The following is a 17,642-nucleotide window of genomic DNA, read 5'->3' as shown; positions in this document are numbered from 1 at the left end:
TAATCTCCAAGCGTAATGGAGCATTGTAACGTGTATAATTACATTTGCTGCTAACTGTTAAATAATAGCAAATAAACGCAGTTGAAGAGATTGAGCAGGGTTTGGGGATCAAGGGGTGCCATTGTTGGGATTTATAAATATCAACACGTTCAATGCCATTGACGAGTATTATCTATATTCTTCAAACCTTTCAGAACGGGTACACATTATAGTGTATCATTATTTTATGCTTTAACTATTGAAAAATAGCAGATATACAAGCTCACAGCGCGGCACCGAGTGCTGCGCTGCGAGCTTGTAGATCTGCTATTTTTGAAAAATTGTGAAAATTAGAATTTTGACCCGATTCTATAAGTGTCTTTTGAATCCTTCTAAGATTTTTTGAAAAACCTATGTTTCTATGTCAGCAATCTGGCCAGCCGTCGTCAAAGAAAAGGTCCTTTTCACTTAACTGGAGCTCAGTTAGTCTGTTCTTGAGAGACTACTATGTCAGTGGTTCTCAAACTTTTTCATGTGAAGGACCCCCAAAATGATATGTATTTGGCTACGGACCCCCATCTCAAAATATTTATTTCCAGGGACCACCCAGAAGCACAATTTGAAGAAGACCAGTCACTGGCCACAGAGCCTTACAGCCAGAGGAAATCAACAAGGAAGTGAATTGTTCTCCGTTGATCTAACGCATAATGGATTTTTTACACCATCACCGCGGAAAATGTGTTTATAGTATACGGCCGCGCGACCCCTCATCAGCTTACAGTCATCAGACGAACGAACCGAACGAGCGCCGTATTGGCATCAAGGTTCTGTAAAAAATGGGGCGAACGTTAACGTTCAAAGCGTGGGGAGAGTTAAAAATGTATTCAAGAAGCACCCGCAATAGACCATTTTATTTGGAAAAACATAATAGAAGTATATTAGTCTTTATTGTACTTTTGAAATAATTCCAAAGCAAATAATACAGGCCTTTATAGGATAGCAACAAAAATCTAGTTTTTATCCTGACACTCGATAAAAACATAATGTGGTCTACTATTGGGTCGGCCGCTGACAGATCGCCGCAGGTTCGGGTCCCATTCCTGACGACCTTGGCTGCGTGTCTTTCCCTGTGTCTCTCTCTATTACAGGAAATAAAACTCTATTTGTATCTATTTATTTGCATGGGGTTAACCAATTCCTGGGATAAAATTATCCCTTTCTCACTTTTCCTCCAAGGATGCAGGGGGGGCAATTGGGTGGAGCTTTGCGGACCAGTGATTGGTTGATTGTTTGGTGGGGGCAGGGGTGCTCTCAGGGATTGGTTACTTACAGAGTTTTGGGTGGAGCCAGGAAGTGGAGTGTGTTTTGTGGTCAATGTAGTAGGTCTCTCCCTGAGGGCTGACCGCCTGCTCCCAACCAGCCGGTAAGTCCCCTGGACGAGCAGTCAGATAGTCAGCCAGACAGACACAGACAGACACACACACATACAGCCATTCACACCAAAAGTACTACTTTTCCAAGAGAGCCAGTCAGTCAGTAAGTAAAAGTCGGTCAGTCAGACAACCAGTCAGTCTGTCAGTGATGTAATACGTGTTAAAGAGGGTCACCACACCACTGCCCATTTTGCACAGATCTAGGATGGTGATGTTTTAAGCTCTGACCTGCAATGTTTGATGAACACAGCTGGCATTCTGTAATACACCTTTAAAAAGTTAAGACACCACAATGGCAAGACACACACACACACACCCCCCCATCTGGGAAAATCATGGTAGAAAGTGACCTCCAAACCGCCATGAGTTCATTCTTGCGCTCCATAGCAGAGCATAACAAAAGATTGCATAGCAAAACTGTGGACACTTTTGCAGTTGAAGTGAAAATACTAGCCATGAGTAAAAGCAGTAGTTCACTCAAAAACATAATTTACACACCCTGTGAAGGAGAATTTATTTGTACAAACATTTTTGTACGTTGAATAATTATTTTGGGGGTCGCAGCCTGAAAAGGTTGAGAACCTTTGCTGTAATGCAGAGGTCTTCAACAGGGGGTCCGGGACCCCTAGGGGGTCCTCAGAGATACTACAGGGGGTCCTCCAAATCTTTTTCTCCTTTTATATATTAACCACTTGAACCCTAGCGCACATATTCTGAGAACTTTAGCCAACAATAGCAGATCGACAAGCTCACAACGCCTCGCGCTGCGAAGCGTTGTGTTGTGAGGCGTTGTGAGCTTGTAGATCAGCTATTTTTGGCAAAGAGCTTTGGTGTAGAGGGGAAAAAGAGCAGACTAAGTACAGAGTGAAAGGTCAAGTTTATTAAGTATTGACGGTTCAAGTGGTTAAATATCTGAAAACACAAATTGACATGAATCCAAAATACACTGATGATTGTGCTGTCAAACAATGAAACTGTATGGAATCTATGAACAGGTTCTGGGGGTCCCTGCTCTCTCTCAACTAAGGGGTCCTTGGCCTGAAAACGTTGAAGACCCCTGCTGTAATGTATTTGTGTACTTACCCAGGTTAGGCTGAGACAGAGCCATGCTGCGCTGTGGCTGGGAGTGCGGGTGGTTTGGAGGGTTGTGGTGCAGGGACATCGCCGCCATATTGGGTGCCAAGGACTTCCGGGGGTCGACCCACGTTGTTATCTTCTCTATGTGACTAGAGAGAGAGATAGAGAGATGCAGATAGAGTATGAGAAGAGAGGAATGTATATTCAATTATTCATTCAGCTCATCTAGTAGAAATTAAAGACAGTCATAGTATACAGAAAACCCCAAATCATATGGCATGAGATATTGAAAAGCTGTGTGCCCTAACTGATCTCACCTACGTATTATATCTAAATGGTAAAGATGCGGGGATAACGTAGATACGGGGTAAAGGACTAGCATGCACAAACAGCTTTTAAGAAACATGCGCGCATGCACGCACGTCGCACGCACACACTCACACACTCACACAGCTTTTAAGAAACACACGCCGCTTTTAAGAAAAATCAAACCCAAGTTTGAAGTGAGCGGTGGTGCCTGCACGTGTGTGGGGGTGGGGGTGTGTGTGCGTGCATGTGTGTGTGTGTGTGTGTGTGTGTGTGTGTGTGTGTGTGTGTGTGTGTGTGTTGCTCACAGAGGTGTGTGTGTGTGTGTGTGTGTGTGCGTTGCTCACCCAGCTGGAGTGTGTGTGTGTGTGGGGGGGGGGGGGGGGGGGTGTGCGCGTGTGCGTGAGAGAGAGAGAGAGTGTGAGCCATACTTGCTCACTCAGGCCCCAACTGGTTGCAGTTGATGCTCAGGGTAAGCTAGACTCAACAGCACCTCTCTGGTCACCCAGAGGTACTGAGGCTACATACACCTCAGGCTACAGACAGACAGACAGACAGACAGACAGACACACACGGATACACACACGGCCACGCTATGGAGACGGTGTGACCACCGCTCAAAAAGCTAGCTAGCTATCTTGTAATAATCCTGGCAAGGCACGTATCTTTTTGGAGCCAACATGATGTCCATTTGAAAACTTTCATATGCCCTACGCAAGGTGATAAAGAAAACATTCAAGGAGAATTGCCTAAATATTTTCTTTGAGATGAGATGGAATATGTGTCATGTTCTTTTGGGTGGTCCATAAAAAAAGGAAACCTCTGGTATGTTGTCTCAGAGTTTAACAGGAAGATAAATCCTAGCAGCAGGAACTAAGAGGTGTAGAGGTGAATCACACCAAGCCCAATGCAATCTATCATTATCTTACACAGGCACACACACGCTGATACACACACAGGGGTGTGTGGCACCAAATGCTGGGCCGCGGGTACAAGGATTCAATGTGGGGCCCCTCGCCCCTGTGCTTTAAATATTGAAAAATAGCAGATATACAAGCTCACAGCGCGGCACCGAGTGCCGCGCTGCGAGCTTGTAGATCTGCTATTTTTGAAAAATCATTTCAAATCCTTCTAAGGTTTTTTGAAAATCAAACCTCGGTTCGAAGTGGAGCGGTGAATCTGAGCAGCTATACCCTGTGTGTGTGTGTGTGTGTGTGTGTGTGAGAGAGTGAGTGAGTGAGTGGTGAGTGTGCCTGGCCTGCACAAAACAGCGCCCCTCCTTTAACTAGTGTGTTGTGTGTGGCCACTCAAGGTATTAGGGATGTCAAAAATGGACCTTTATCAAAATCGATTATTCTATAGCAATATTCGAATATTATTCGAAAATCGATAATTAATTATTATTATTTTTTTTTTATTAAAAAAAAAAAAAAACTTTTTTTTCTTCTGGATTTCAATGCACATTTACATATGTACAACATGGCTCTTCAGGTAATTGGTAGCCTAACTACTACTCTTCATCTTTCTTTTTAGTGTGCCAGTGTACTGTTCACCTAATCTCTCAAGAACAGATTTTGTGATGCTTTACAATACAGAGGGCGCTGTTTTCCCTTTTCTTTGATGATGGCCACCAAGTACCAAACAATCAAGCCTGAATCAATCACACCTGTGTCTGAGACAGGGGGGGAGGAGAGTGTGTAGCAGGCAGCTGCCACTCTGCTGTGCTCCTTCACTCTACACAGTTTACAGTTGGTGCTGGTGTGAATAATAAATCAATGGCCATTTACTATTATCATTAATACTATTGTTAGCCTATATTCTATATTTTGGTTTAAACTAACTAACTAAGCCAAAAAATAGTATTTAAAAAAAAAAAAAAAAAAACGAAAAAAAAAAATATTAATATTTTTTCGATTTTCGATTATGAAATATTAAAATCGAATATTGATTAATGGAACGAATATTCGAAAATCGATTATTCGGTGACATCCCTACAAGGTATTGCCAGGCTACGGACGGACGGACAGACACGGCCAGCCAGCCAGCCACCCACATACCCACGGACATACCTGTCTATTGGGAGCGCTTTCACCGCTCCAAAAACCTATGTTTCGATGTCAGTGGAGCTCAAACCTTTTCATGTGAAGGACCCCCAAAATGGTATGTATTTGGCCACGGACCCGCATCTCAAAAGATTTAGTTCCAGGGACCCCCCAGAAGCAAAATTTGAGTTACAAATGTTCGCTTAAAAATACATATATTCAAAGATTTGCACACATTTTCACGACTTTTCAAAAATAGCAGATCTACAAGCTCGCAGCGCGGCACTCGGTGCCGCGCTGTGAGCTTGTATATCTGCTATTTTTCAATGGCTAAAGTATAAAAATAATTAAGGCCCCCTCCACCACCTTGGGCCCTAGTAACTCAGTCCCAGTTTCCTACCCCTTGTGACGCCCCTGTACACACACACACACACACACACACACACACACACACACACATAACCCCATAAGTTACAGTGACTTTAAATAAACACACAGATGCTGTGTCTCTCTTTCCGCTCTCCAATTATCTTCCGCTCCTCTGATCTTCTCTTCTCTATCCTGTCTCCGTCTCCTCTACAGTGGCCCCTAACCAGTGGTCAGTGAAAATCCATGACAATCCTTTTATCCCTGATACCAGACCAGTCCATCAGTGGCTCATTTCATCCTTAACCACTTTAAACTCTATATACCAGGGATCTTCAACAGGGGCGTCGGGACCCCTAGGGGGTCCTCAAGAGTTACTACAGGGGGTCCTCCACATCTTTGAATGATGTAAAAAAAAATCTCCTTTTTTATATTAACCATATTCTGAGAACTTTAGACAAAAATAGCAGATCTAAAAGAGCAGACCAAGTACAGAGTGAAAGGTCAAGTTTATTAAGTATTGACGGTTCAAGTGGTTAAATATCTGAAAACACAAATTGACATAAATCCAAAATACACTGATGATTGTGCTGTCAAACAATTAAACTATATGGAATCTATGAACAGGTAGTGGGGGTCCCTGCTTCATCTCTCTCAACTAAGGGGTCCATGGCCTGAAAACGTTGAGGACCCCTGCTCTATATACTTTGTTGACTGAGGTCCCCCGGGGATCTATCCATGGCCCTCTCCTCTTTCCCTCCGATACAAATCGTGTATCAGAAGATCTGCTATTTCCGCCAAATGTTTGGCAATTTCTTTTTACATAATGTTCACCTATTATTACTAGCAGCCAAGAACAGGGACGCTCGGGTTCAAGTGGTTAAATTCCCAGAGAAAAAGAAAGGAAGAGAAATGGGAGTGGTTAGTAGCCTACAGAGATTCATTCACAGCATCCAGATACAGTTACAGGGGGAATTCCCCCATATCTCTCTCGTCTAGCGTGTACTCCCCCCCCAGCAGACGCACCATTTGCATGTGATGCCAACAATACACCTCTCTCACCATCTCTTGGATGCATCCTACTTTAATTATGGAACTTGGTATTTGATTTTCCAGCCTTTTGACTCTGGTTGAAGGACATACTGTAAATGGATTGAAAGTGAAGACTGCATTCGATGGTGTGTGTGTGTGTGTGTGTGTGTGTGTGTGTGTGTGTGTGTGTGTGTGTGTGTGTGTGTGTGTGTGTGTGTAGTTTTCCATTGACCTCACCTCACTAATGTAATGCTTATACGATGGTACCATGGCATGTCTGTCTACTTGCTCTGTATCTTAGAGATGGGTCTTGTACAGTTTGGGTCAGGGACCCCTGGGGGTCCTTGAGGGGGTTCCAGGGGGTCCTCTGCTAAATGATTCATTGTTAGGAAACAAATGGACCCTTACAGGTCTGTAACTCTGAGACTGTAGAAATGGAACCAAATGGTGCACTCTCTCAAACTGGGGTCCTTTAAATTCTAAACTTTTGAGAACCACTGGCCCTTTAGCGTGAAGCATGTTTCAAAGTGAATTTTCTGGCTGTAGAGTTAAAGCTGTGGCCCATTTAATCCAAAACAAAAATGATTACTGTATATGACAGAATGAATTTGAGAGCAAGTTCAGTGCAAGCTATGATGATACTGTTGGACTATGGCTAGTGTCCACAGTCACTGTGACACCCGCAAAGCATTATGGGTGGCTCCTCTGGTTACCAGCTAGAACAACTGCTAGTGTGTGTCGCAGAGCTATAGTTAGACGTCTTGGCAACAGCTGCTGTGGTTTCCACCCCCACCACACACACACACACACACACACACACACACACACACACACACACACACACACACACACACACACACACACACACACACACACACACACACACACACACACACACACACACACACACACACACACACACACACACACACACACACACACACACACACACACACACACACACACACACACACCCACACCCACCCTTTGGGAGTGGCGGGAGTGAGACCTCCAACCAACATCATGGATAATATGATTTGATTTCTCTACAAACTAGTGATGGGCAATCCCGTTAATTTTAGTGAACGGATCATTTCGTTCACGTTCACGGTAATGATCCGTTCAAAAGATTCGTTCAAATGATTCGTTGGGCTATTAGGGGGAGGGGCGGGGGTGTGAACGAAAGTGTGAACGACCCATTTCAGGGATTTGAACAAATCGTTCACGAGTCATGCTAATGTTTCGATTCTTATGAACGAATCACTCATGAACGACACATCACTACTACAAACGCAAAATATCACACATGAAGATGGACTGGTCAAAACACTAGGAGAAATACTGTCAACTAAATCCTACTGTCAATTGTTTAATATAAAGTGCTGAAATGGCTCCTAATCCATCTATCTAGATCCACAAGGTTCTGGGTTCGATCCCGGTCAGCGTATGCGTAGTATGGCTTGGGTAACTTATGCCCCGTTTTCACAGAGTTAAACTCCTGGAAGTTTTTTCAAAAATTACGGCAATTTTGAAATTCAGGGTTCATGTGAAAACGGCCACTTATTTTGTGTGCCGGAGGTTTTGGCGTCCGAAATGTTACGGCAAAATACCTAGTAATTTTTGCTCAAAGTACCGGGAGACCACAAATTTCCCTGCAGTGAAAACGGCTTGTAACTTGTTAAATCCAGGACCATTTGTAGGGTTCAGGCTTCAGGGTGAGAGAGAGTAAAGAGGCTGACAACGAATCGAAGTGACGAGCAGCAAGCGGTCAGTGTGGTGCCGTTGCCATGTCTGCTAATTATAAGAGACTCTGGGCTTGATTTCGGTAAAGTTGCTTGTTGCGACCGTCAGGGAGCAGTTTACTATGAAAACCTCCACCGGCCGTCCGTCCGTCCGTCCGTCCGTCCGTCCGTCGGTCGGTCGGTCGGTCGGTCACACGTCACACGTCACACCTTTGCCCTGCTCATATCTCCGCATCAGTATATAGGGCTTGTTTGTTTATTGTATGACATCACGCCACATCATCAGCTGTGGACTCTGTGATGTCATCGTATCGCATCAGTATATAGGGCTTGTTTGTTTATTGTATGACATCACGCCACATCATCAGCTGTGGACTCTGTGATGTCATCGTAACTCCATATATGGCCATCTCCGTATATGGAGATATAAGTCGTCCATGCCCAAGTATGGGCTGGTGAGGTCAGACTTTGTGTGATGCGTAGGTTATCTCCATATATGGAGATTCAACATTCCAGGCAATGCTCTCTTCCCTGGTGAGAATTGCCCCTTTATATAGGGCTTGTTTGTGTATTGTATGACATCACGCCACATCATCAGCTGTGGACTCTGTGATGTCATCGTATCTCCATATATGGCCATCTCCGTATATGGAGATATAAGTCGTCCATGCCCAAGTATGGGCTGGTGAGGTCAGACTTTGTGTGATGCGTAGGTTATCTCCATATATGGAGATTCAACATTCCAGGTGTAACTATGGCTACCCGTATGACGTGAGAGGTGGAGGTTGTGATATTTGTGGAGATAAGCGACCAACGGTCGCTTATCTCCCGATTAGGGAGTCTTACTGGTATACATTGATTGTTGCTGGTTGCATTTTATTTGTTGTGAGCTTGTAGATTGGTAATTTTCAAGTAGCTGATGTGGCGATGCATATAGTTTTAAAGCTTGTGTGGCCTAGATAATATCACTTTTTGGGTCTTATTTTCGTACACCTGGTTGCTTATTTTTCTCGCAAAGTCTGGCAACTGGTCTTTCATGCCGCCACAATGGTTTACCACCCAAAAAACAAAACATACAAAACAGCAAATCATTATGCTAATTATTTTGCAGGAAAGATTCCGGGACTGCAATGAAAACATGCCTTAAGAGACATGCAGTAAGTTCTGGTGGCTGATGGTAGGTGTTGCCTGCCCTCCACCTTAGCGCATTGAAAGGGGTTAGATGTTCTTGGCCGATACCAACAATAAGCCACTTCAACCTACTTTTTTTTTTTTATTCTTTTTTTTTTTTTTTTTTTACCAAATCAAGTCATGATCCATTGGTTGGTAGGTCTAACAATTTCATTCTGAATGGTGCTATAGCAGTTAGGCAGGCTAAACAGAATGTTGATGTGTTACCAGGGTGCTACCAATAAGCTACAGAAAGTGTTGTTGTAAGTGTGTTGACCACTTAACCCCTATATACTTTGTTGAGCAGAGTCCCCAGGGGCCAATACTAGGTCAGTCCCCCCCTACCACCCACCCACCCAACCACTTTACACCAAATCTTTTTGTAGAAAATAGCTGATCCACAAGTTCACAAAGCCCCACATTGTGTGAGCCTGTAGATTCAATATTTCTGCCAAATGTTCCCCCCAGAATAGGGAAGTTCATACTGAAGGTTCAGGTTCAGGAAGGTTTCAGAGATTCACAAGCAGATGGAAATGAAGCAGGTTGCAGTCAGTGAGGACGATAAGCGATATAGTCGTTTATCGTGATAAAAACACACACACGATTTATCGTGATATCGTCCTCCGTCATGCACTGGGATCAATTCACCTTTTATTTGCTGATCCGCGTATCCAGTACCACTTAAACCCTCCATAATTGGTAAAAGGTACTTATAATATACATACCGGTACTTGATAGTCTTTTTTCACTCTGCCAAATTTCTTTGACAAAGCGACGCATTGTGAGCTTGTAGATCTGCTATTTTTTGGCAAATGTTCCGCCCCATGATAATGGATTTAGATTATCGCGATAATATCGTAAAACGTGATTTCTTTTGTCACAATAATCGTGATATGAAATTTTCATATTGTCCCATCCCTATGTGTGCTACACCAAACTGATAACATAGCACCATTTGCTCAGGCAGAGGGTGAGTGACTTGAAAAACAGACCATTACTGATTGTCAGTGGTGAAAGAGTTTCTCTGATTACCTATTTGCATCTGAGATGTAGTGGAGCACTGAAAAAATGAACATACTCAAGTAAAGTAAAAGTACCTCAAAGATGTACTTAAGTAGAGTACTTGAGTAAATGTACTTGGTTACATTCCACGATTGCTGATAATTTTATATCACTGATTATTATTTATTATTGAGGATACAAAGCATGATAGCAAAGCAAGAGAACAACAGATGGTGTGTGTAGTAAGTATTTAGGGATGGGACGATATGAAAATGTCATATCACGATTATTGTGACAAAATAAATCGCGATTTACAATATTATCGCGAAATTCAAGATCCATTATCCTGGGGCAGAACATTTGCCAAAAAATCAAACCTCGGTTCGAAGTGAGGCGGTGAACTTTTATTCTATGTGTTCCAGAGCTCTCTGGAACACATAGATACATTCTTTATTCTGAATGAATGTTTTTATCTGGAGGGCCGAATTGTCATGTGAAGCTTGACCAATCCTCAAAGTATCCAATCATCAGACCGGGACGGACACTACACACATATTCTGGACGTACGGGACAGATACAACCTGTTCATTCTGGACTGAAATGACCATATATGAACATGAGGTGACACACATTTTGTTTTTGATAAAACCTGTTCATTCTGGACTGAAATGACCATATATGGACATAGGACACACATTTTGTTTTTGATAAAACCTGTTCATTCTGGACTGAAACCACATTATATGGACATGGGACACACAAAGCCACTCCTTGGAAGCGGCTTTCACCGCTTCAAAAATAGCAGATCTAGAAGCTCACAACGCAACGTGTTGTGAGCTTGTAGATCGGCTGTTTTTTGGCAAAGACATTTGATAGAGTGAAAAAGAGTACCTTTTACCAATAGAGGGTTTAAATAGTAAACAGCTTGGCAAATAAAGGTGAATTGATCCCAGTGCATGACGGATGACGATATCACGATAAATTAAAACTCCACGATACGATTATCGTGAGTGTTTTTTATCACAATAAATGATAATATCGCTTATCGTCCCATCCCTAGTAGTATTGCCTGAAACATGGTTATTAGCTTGGTCTGTTTCAGCACCTCTACCTCTAGTCCAGCTGTTCAAACTAGAACAGCCACACCGATAGATCGCTTTGGCCAAAATATTGGATACTATTGGACATTTTTGACAACATTGTTATCTGCAAATTATGAAGCCAGTGTGTCCTGATTTGGGTGGATTTTTGGGACATGGTATTATTGGTTGAAATTGGTTGGTTCAAGATAAGCACTAGATACGTTATTTTCACAGGAGGAAAACACATAAAAATTTTTTTTTTTGCAAATAAATAAATGCATATCTCATTTCATCTCAACTTTAACGTGTGTGTGTGTGTGTGTGTGTGTGTGTGTGTGTGTGTGTGTGTGTGTGTGTGTGTGTGTGTGTGTGTGTGTGCGCCTAGGGTGGTCTGTGGTCAAGGAATGTTAAAGTGGCATAGCTCTGTAGTCAAGGTAACATGGAAAATGTAGTGAGTTGCCTCCTTTGCTCTCTCTCTCTCTCACACATGTCAATTCTTATTCAATCACTGCCATTCTTTGGTAGTGATCTGATCAGGCCACTTTGATGACATTGTTGAGAATAGCTTTTAGTTGAATAATGTGAACCAGATTGGCCCAAGTCCGATATAACATACATTTCTCATATTGATTTAAGCCTACTTCTGCCTGACGAGATAAATAACTAGTGGCCAGAGTAGCAGAATTCAATTCACGAAGTCTAATTCCATTTAATTTAATTCAATTTAGTGTTAAAAGTCTCAGATATCGTAGTATGCAATTCTCAGAGCTTGGACACACAACAATGACATGTCAAGCCACCTCTCAGTCTCACCTACCCTCACATCTGCCACTGTACACTATGCTAATAAGAGCCTTCTCTGTGCTCTCAACGAAGAGACGGCACACAGTAATACCTAATTTATACTTCATAGCGTGATGCTAAAAAGAACTGATCTACAGAAGATCTGTTCTTTTTGGCAATCGGCACCACCGTGCGATGAAGTATTAACTTGAGCTTAAGACCAAGTTAAATTATTTATCACTAGGGGATTTCGCGATGCAGAAGTCCGCCTTCGACCTCCCAACCACAAGTTTGATCACTGCTTTCACACATTCACATCTAAAAAGGCTGTCATTTAAGGAATGCATTGTCACGCCGCATGACTTAACGCACCCATGCACGCGCACATGCACACATACACACAGCACATTCCGCTCTGTGTGAGGCAGACAAAGCTGTCAGTCAAACTGTCAAGTGGCCAATAGGAGGAAAGATCAAATGGCCAATGAGACCACAAAATGGATCATACATCACACATGACAGGCCGGGAACTACAAACAGGCTGGGAGGCAGGCAGGCAGGCAGGCAGGCAGGCAGGCAGGCAGGCAGGCAGACACATATGCATACAATATGTGCATCTGTAACAGCGTTCGATTGTAGCAGCGGCAAGCATCTAGAGTTCTAGACTGTCTGCCTCTGAATGAAATGCCATAATAACACCCCTTCAACATTAACACACACACACACACACACACACACACAACCCCCAATACACACACACACACACACCACCTCAAACACGCGACCTCCAACTCACAAAGACAACCTCCACCAAACACACACGCACACACACACACAACCTCCAACATGCGACCTCCAACTCACACACAACTTCCAACACACACACGGCTGTCGACAACAATACACCCACATAACTGCTGCTCACATACACATTCCACAGCCATGAATAGAGCAAAAGAGAGAGAAAGAGAGGCAGAGAACGGGAGAAAGTGAAGAAGAGGTAGAGGGGAAATCTTGAAAATGTGAGCTCTTCTATAACCATACCAGTTTCTGTGGATCAGGGCCCAAAGTCCGACCATCTCTCATGGGTCCCTATGAGAACTTAAGACTACAACTAACTAATAATGACATCACTCATAAGTGAGGTCCTTTTTACTTATATGCATTTTGGCAGTTAAGCCTTCATCCTCATCAGCGTTGTTTTTGCCGCTACAATGTTGAGGAACCAAAACCAAAGAATTGTACTCTTGTGTATGCGTATGCCGTATACAAGAAATAACAAACAGCAATCATCAGCTTGCACTGGGCCGGGCCCCAGCATGTTTTGACTAAGTTGACAAATTAAGGAAAATAATATTAGCAAGAAATGTTGACAGCGACCCGCGCCCGCTTTGTGATCACCTTTAGCACCAGTAGCTGAGGTTTCATCAAGGTGGGCTGGGCGGAATTGTAAAATCATGTCAGAGTTTGCAGCCTTCCCTTCTAATGGAGAATATAGTGGGAGTCTTCATCATTTATAACAGAGAATAACAAGTGGCAGACTGTATCGTTCATGTCCCTGCTCTGCACACAGGCGCACACACACACACAGCCCCTCTGTGAAGTGGTCCACTGTTATTGTCCCAGAGCCCTGCGGGCTTCGCTCACAAACAGGAAACCATAAGTTCCATTTCCTGTCCGCCACGCCACACCATCTGTGTGTGTGTGTGTGTGTGTGTGTGTGTGTGTGTGTGTGTGTGTGTATAGACTATGGAAAATACCAACATGCAGTTCAAAGCAGACTGTGTTATTACTACAGATGGTTCAGCCATGGAGATGGAAAGATGTCATTCATCATTCTAATATATTTCTAATGCAGATGTGACACATTATTACTATGTTATGAGTATACATGTTACCGGATGTTTGGGTAACTCAGGACGTTCTATGTAAGAGCGCTTGTTTTGTCGTTCACCACACACCAATCACCACCAGGTGGCGACGACAGCCCATAGTTATAATGCGACAGCCATTCACTAGTGAAGGCGCTGACGTCACTCGTTTGCGACTCTTTCTTTATTTACTAGCCTAGCCTAGCCTAGCCTAGCCATTAGCTCCATTGTAGTCACTTGGACAGGGCGTTTATCGTGGGCTTAAATAGAACGATTGCATTCACCACGGCTTCGTAACTCGCGCGGCCGGCCCTGGCCCGCTCTTTGCGGCCACTCGCACCTGCGGTGCTCGGGGGCGAAGAGCAGGACCAAGGTCCGCTGGCCTGCGCGCCGCTTGCAATGTCGTGGACAATCGAGCGGCTCCGTTCCACCCCGTGCTGCACGACGAGTGCTCCGTTTCTCGACCGTCCTGTTTCTCTAACAAACCGTGACATACATACAACTAGTAAGACGCTCCAGGGCGACATGCGACCTCGCCCTAAAGGAAAGGTTGAGGTCGCGCCAATTCTTTGCCATCTGGCCAGTGATGTATATTGGACCAGTTACCCATATATGGAGACCCCTGCATGATAGTCAACAATGTTAATGTAAAACATGCCCATATATGGGCATTACCACATATGGGCATTCCCAGATATGTCCTTAAAATTGATGACATTGGGACAGGGATCTCCATATATGGGCATAAAACGTATGTTAATTAGTAAACCAAGCAGGGCCTTGGCGAGTTAGGGCCGAGGTTTGATGCCTGGGAATCTCCATATATGGGTATAAGGGGGTACCCTAACAGGGCATCATCTGGGAATGCCCATACTGTACATGGACATTTTATTTATTTTATCCTTTATTAATATATATCAATATACATATATGGACTTAATATTAACGTTTTCGGGGAAGGTATGGTGTAAATCAGAGTAAAGCAGGCTCTTGGACCAGTTAGGGCCTGGGATAGATGACATCAGAAATCTCCATATATGGGCATAAAAGGGATATTATTTCTGGGAATGCCCATATATGGATTTTTTATTTTATTTTATCCTTTATTAATAATAACTAGCCTACAGCCCCTTGGTGGTTGGGACTGGGAGTGCGCTGCTTGTTGACGCCCATTTGTGATGTAAATCGCATCACAGGACAGCCGCCTACAGGCCAAAATTTGGGAAAATATTTTAAACATTTGGGGATTATGAGAAGTAGAGACACATCTGAAGGTGATAAAGTTGATGTTGGGCAAGGTACATGCGTTATTGATTTTTGTATTATGTTTTTTAGACAATTGAGCAACTGCTGAACGTGGAGTTACAGATGGACCAATGGACCAACCAGCATACCAGCATACACACTATTTTTTGGGGTGATTCTAATTAGGTTGTGGGATATGTATCCATATACATACAATATATGTTATGCCAATACATGGATATCCCTACCTGAAGCAGCCACACAGATATGAGCCATGTCTTGGCCATCTGGCCAGTGATATATAGCGATGACATCAGGGATCTTCATATGGGCATAAAAGGGATTCTGGGGAATACCCATATATGGACTTTTACATAGGTGTGTCACCTGTGATATAGGCCAGGGGTGGGCAACTTTGATATTTTTGAATATGAATCCTGAAAAGTATATATTTTTTGTATTTATTTCAAATGCATTTAGTTATACTTATGTGAACTTAAATACAAATGCACTAGACAAAATAAATAATGGCAACTGGAGTGCCTAACACGTTCCCACATGTGTTAACGATTCCCCCCGGTGAAGTTCCACGGCCCCGTTAAGACGTTACCTGACGTGTTGACTGGTTACCATGGTAACCCCCGCGCTGCCGTGGCCGGGAGTGAGCGAGTGGACTCAATTCCCCATGATGCCTCGCGGAATAATACATCCGGCGACTTCCGGCGCCCATTGAGTCGTGTTCATCCTTGCTGCAGAGAAATGCATAAAATCTCGCCTTCTTTTCCCATATTGCGCGTTTGGTTAAAACGGTCTGTTTTCTATGGCGTTTATACTATACTGGTTGTATTTTTTCTTCTCCGCGTGAAAGAAAATACTTCCGGCAGGCGTGAATTGGAACCCTCGCGCACACAATGTGCACGCGCACGGAACCGCCGAAAATCTGGTAAACACAATAATGAAAAAGCCTGGCAGCTAATCTACATTAGTTGAGGCAAAATTATGGCATTCAATGTGTTAACCGGCAGGCTGCATTAAGTGAAGGTGGGGGCCACCAGTTGCCCATGTATGATATAATAGAATATAGAAAGACGTTTCTATCCAGTAGTTTGTCTGGACTCAAAAGACTAAACACTGATAACACACACAAACCCTCCAAGACACGCATGCACGCGCGCACGCACGCACTCTCTCCAAGGACTCAAGACATTGTTGAGATTGTGTGGTTGTCTGTATGCAGGTAGTACAGCAGGAGGCTGTCTTTAGTCTCCTTGTCTCTGCTGACAAGTTACAGCTGCCTTCCTGTAAATACCCCCCACACACACACACACACACACACACACACACACACACACACACACACACACACACACACACACACACACACACACACACACACACACACACACACACACACACACACACACACACACACACACACACACACACACACACACACACACACACACACACACACACACTTTAAAGCCAAGGCTCAAGTTGAATCCTTCACCGAGTCAAAGTGTTTCTGTAACTCTACTGTCCAAGACACATACCATGTACCAGCACTGTTGTGAACACTAAATCTGCATCGCATCAGCTGTCTTGCAGTGGTTATTGCCAAACTTTAACTACTGCTCTACTAAGCTACACGAAGAATGGACCTCATAATGACCACAAAGATTTGGAATGCCTAAAGGCCGTTTCATACTCGTAAAATGGTAAATGGAAAATGGTGCATTTATATAGTGCCTTTCTCCAAAGTGCTTCAGAGAGTGCATTACATTCACCCATTCACACACACATCCACCACACACCAACAGCGAGGTAACCATATCCAGTGGAGCTGTGGTTCCCAACGTTTTTAGCTCGAGAAGAGAAATTAGACGTTTGCACATGAAAACAGCAGATCTACAAGCTCTGCTATTTTCACTACTTTTTGGACATTTGTTTTCTAATTTATGCAATTTCTTAGATTTTTCTTTTACTTATAAATGAAATTACTAGTAGGGATGCACGATTAATCATATTGGTATCAGTAATATCGTCCATAAAAATGCAATACTGGTCTGGATTAAAATGTTGAAGTAGCAGATCTACAGACTAAAGACTTCCGGGAAGATCATGGCCTGTGGCCTGTAGCCTTCCTCCAATCATGGTTTAGTGGGGGCAGGCCTTAAAGGGCCAGTTCACCTCTGGGGCAACCAGATCTTATTTTATTGTTGTTTGGGACACGATCAACACAATCCTGAGTTATTTTTTGTGTTCAATCTGTGTTTTGAGATATTTTATTATTTCAGCATGAATGATGATGCATTTTGCATCATATGATGCAGCATGATGACTCATATGATGCAAAATGCATCATCATTCATGCTGAAATACTAAAATATCTCAAAACACAGATTGAACACAAAAGTTGATCTTGTCCCAAACAACAATAAAATAAGATCTGGTTGTCCCAGAGGTGAACTGGCACTTTAAGGGCTGCCCCCACTTGATTATGATAGGAGGA

At 43.3% G+C, this 17,642-nt stretch overlaps 1 protein-coding gene across 2 annotated transcripts in view; it reads right to left on the bottom strand.

Annotated features, from left to right (window-relative positions):
* wwtr1 (WW domain containing transcription regulator 1) overlaps positions 1 to 17,642 on the bottom strand; it is a 38,224-nt gene that overhangs the window by 13,102 nt on the left and 7,480 nt on the right. For both annotated transcript variants that reach the window (XM_080722390.1, XM_080722391.1), the window contains exon 2: positions 2,496 to 2,638. In XM_080722390.1, the coding sequence (XP_080578516.1) occupies positions 2,496 to 2,638 (143 nt within the window). The remainder of the gene's footprint in view (positions 1 to 2,495; positions 2,639 to 17,642) is intronic.

Source organism: Nannobrachium achirus (assembly GCF_963921795.1).
Source record: "Nannobrachium achirus genome assembly, chromosome: 1".
Lineage (NCBI taxonomy): Eukaryota > Metazoa > Chordata > Actinopteri > Myctophiformes > Myctophidae > Nannobrachium > Nannobrachium achirus.
The sequence above is the reverse complement of the archived record's forward strand: the minus strand, read 5'-3'. Positions and strand labels throughout refer to the sequence as shown.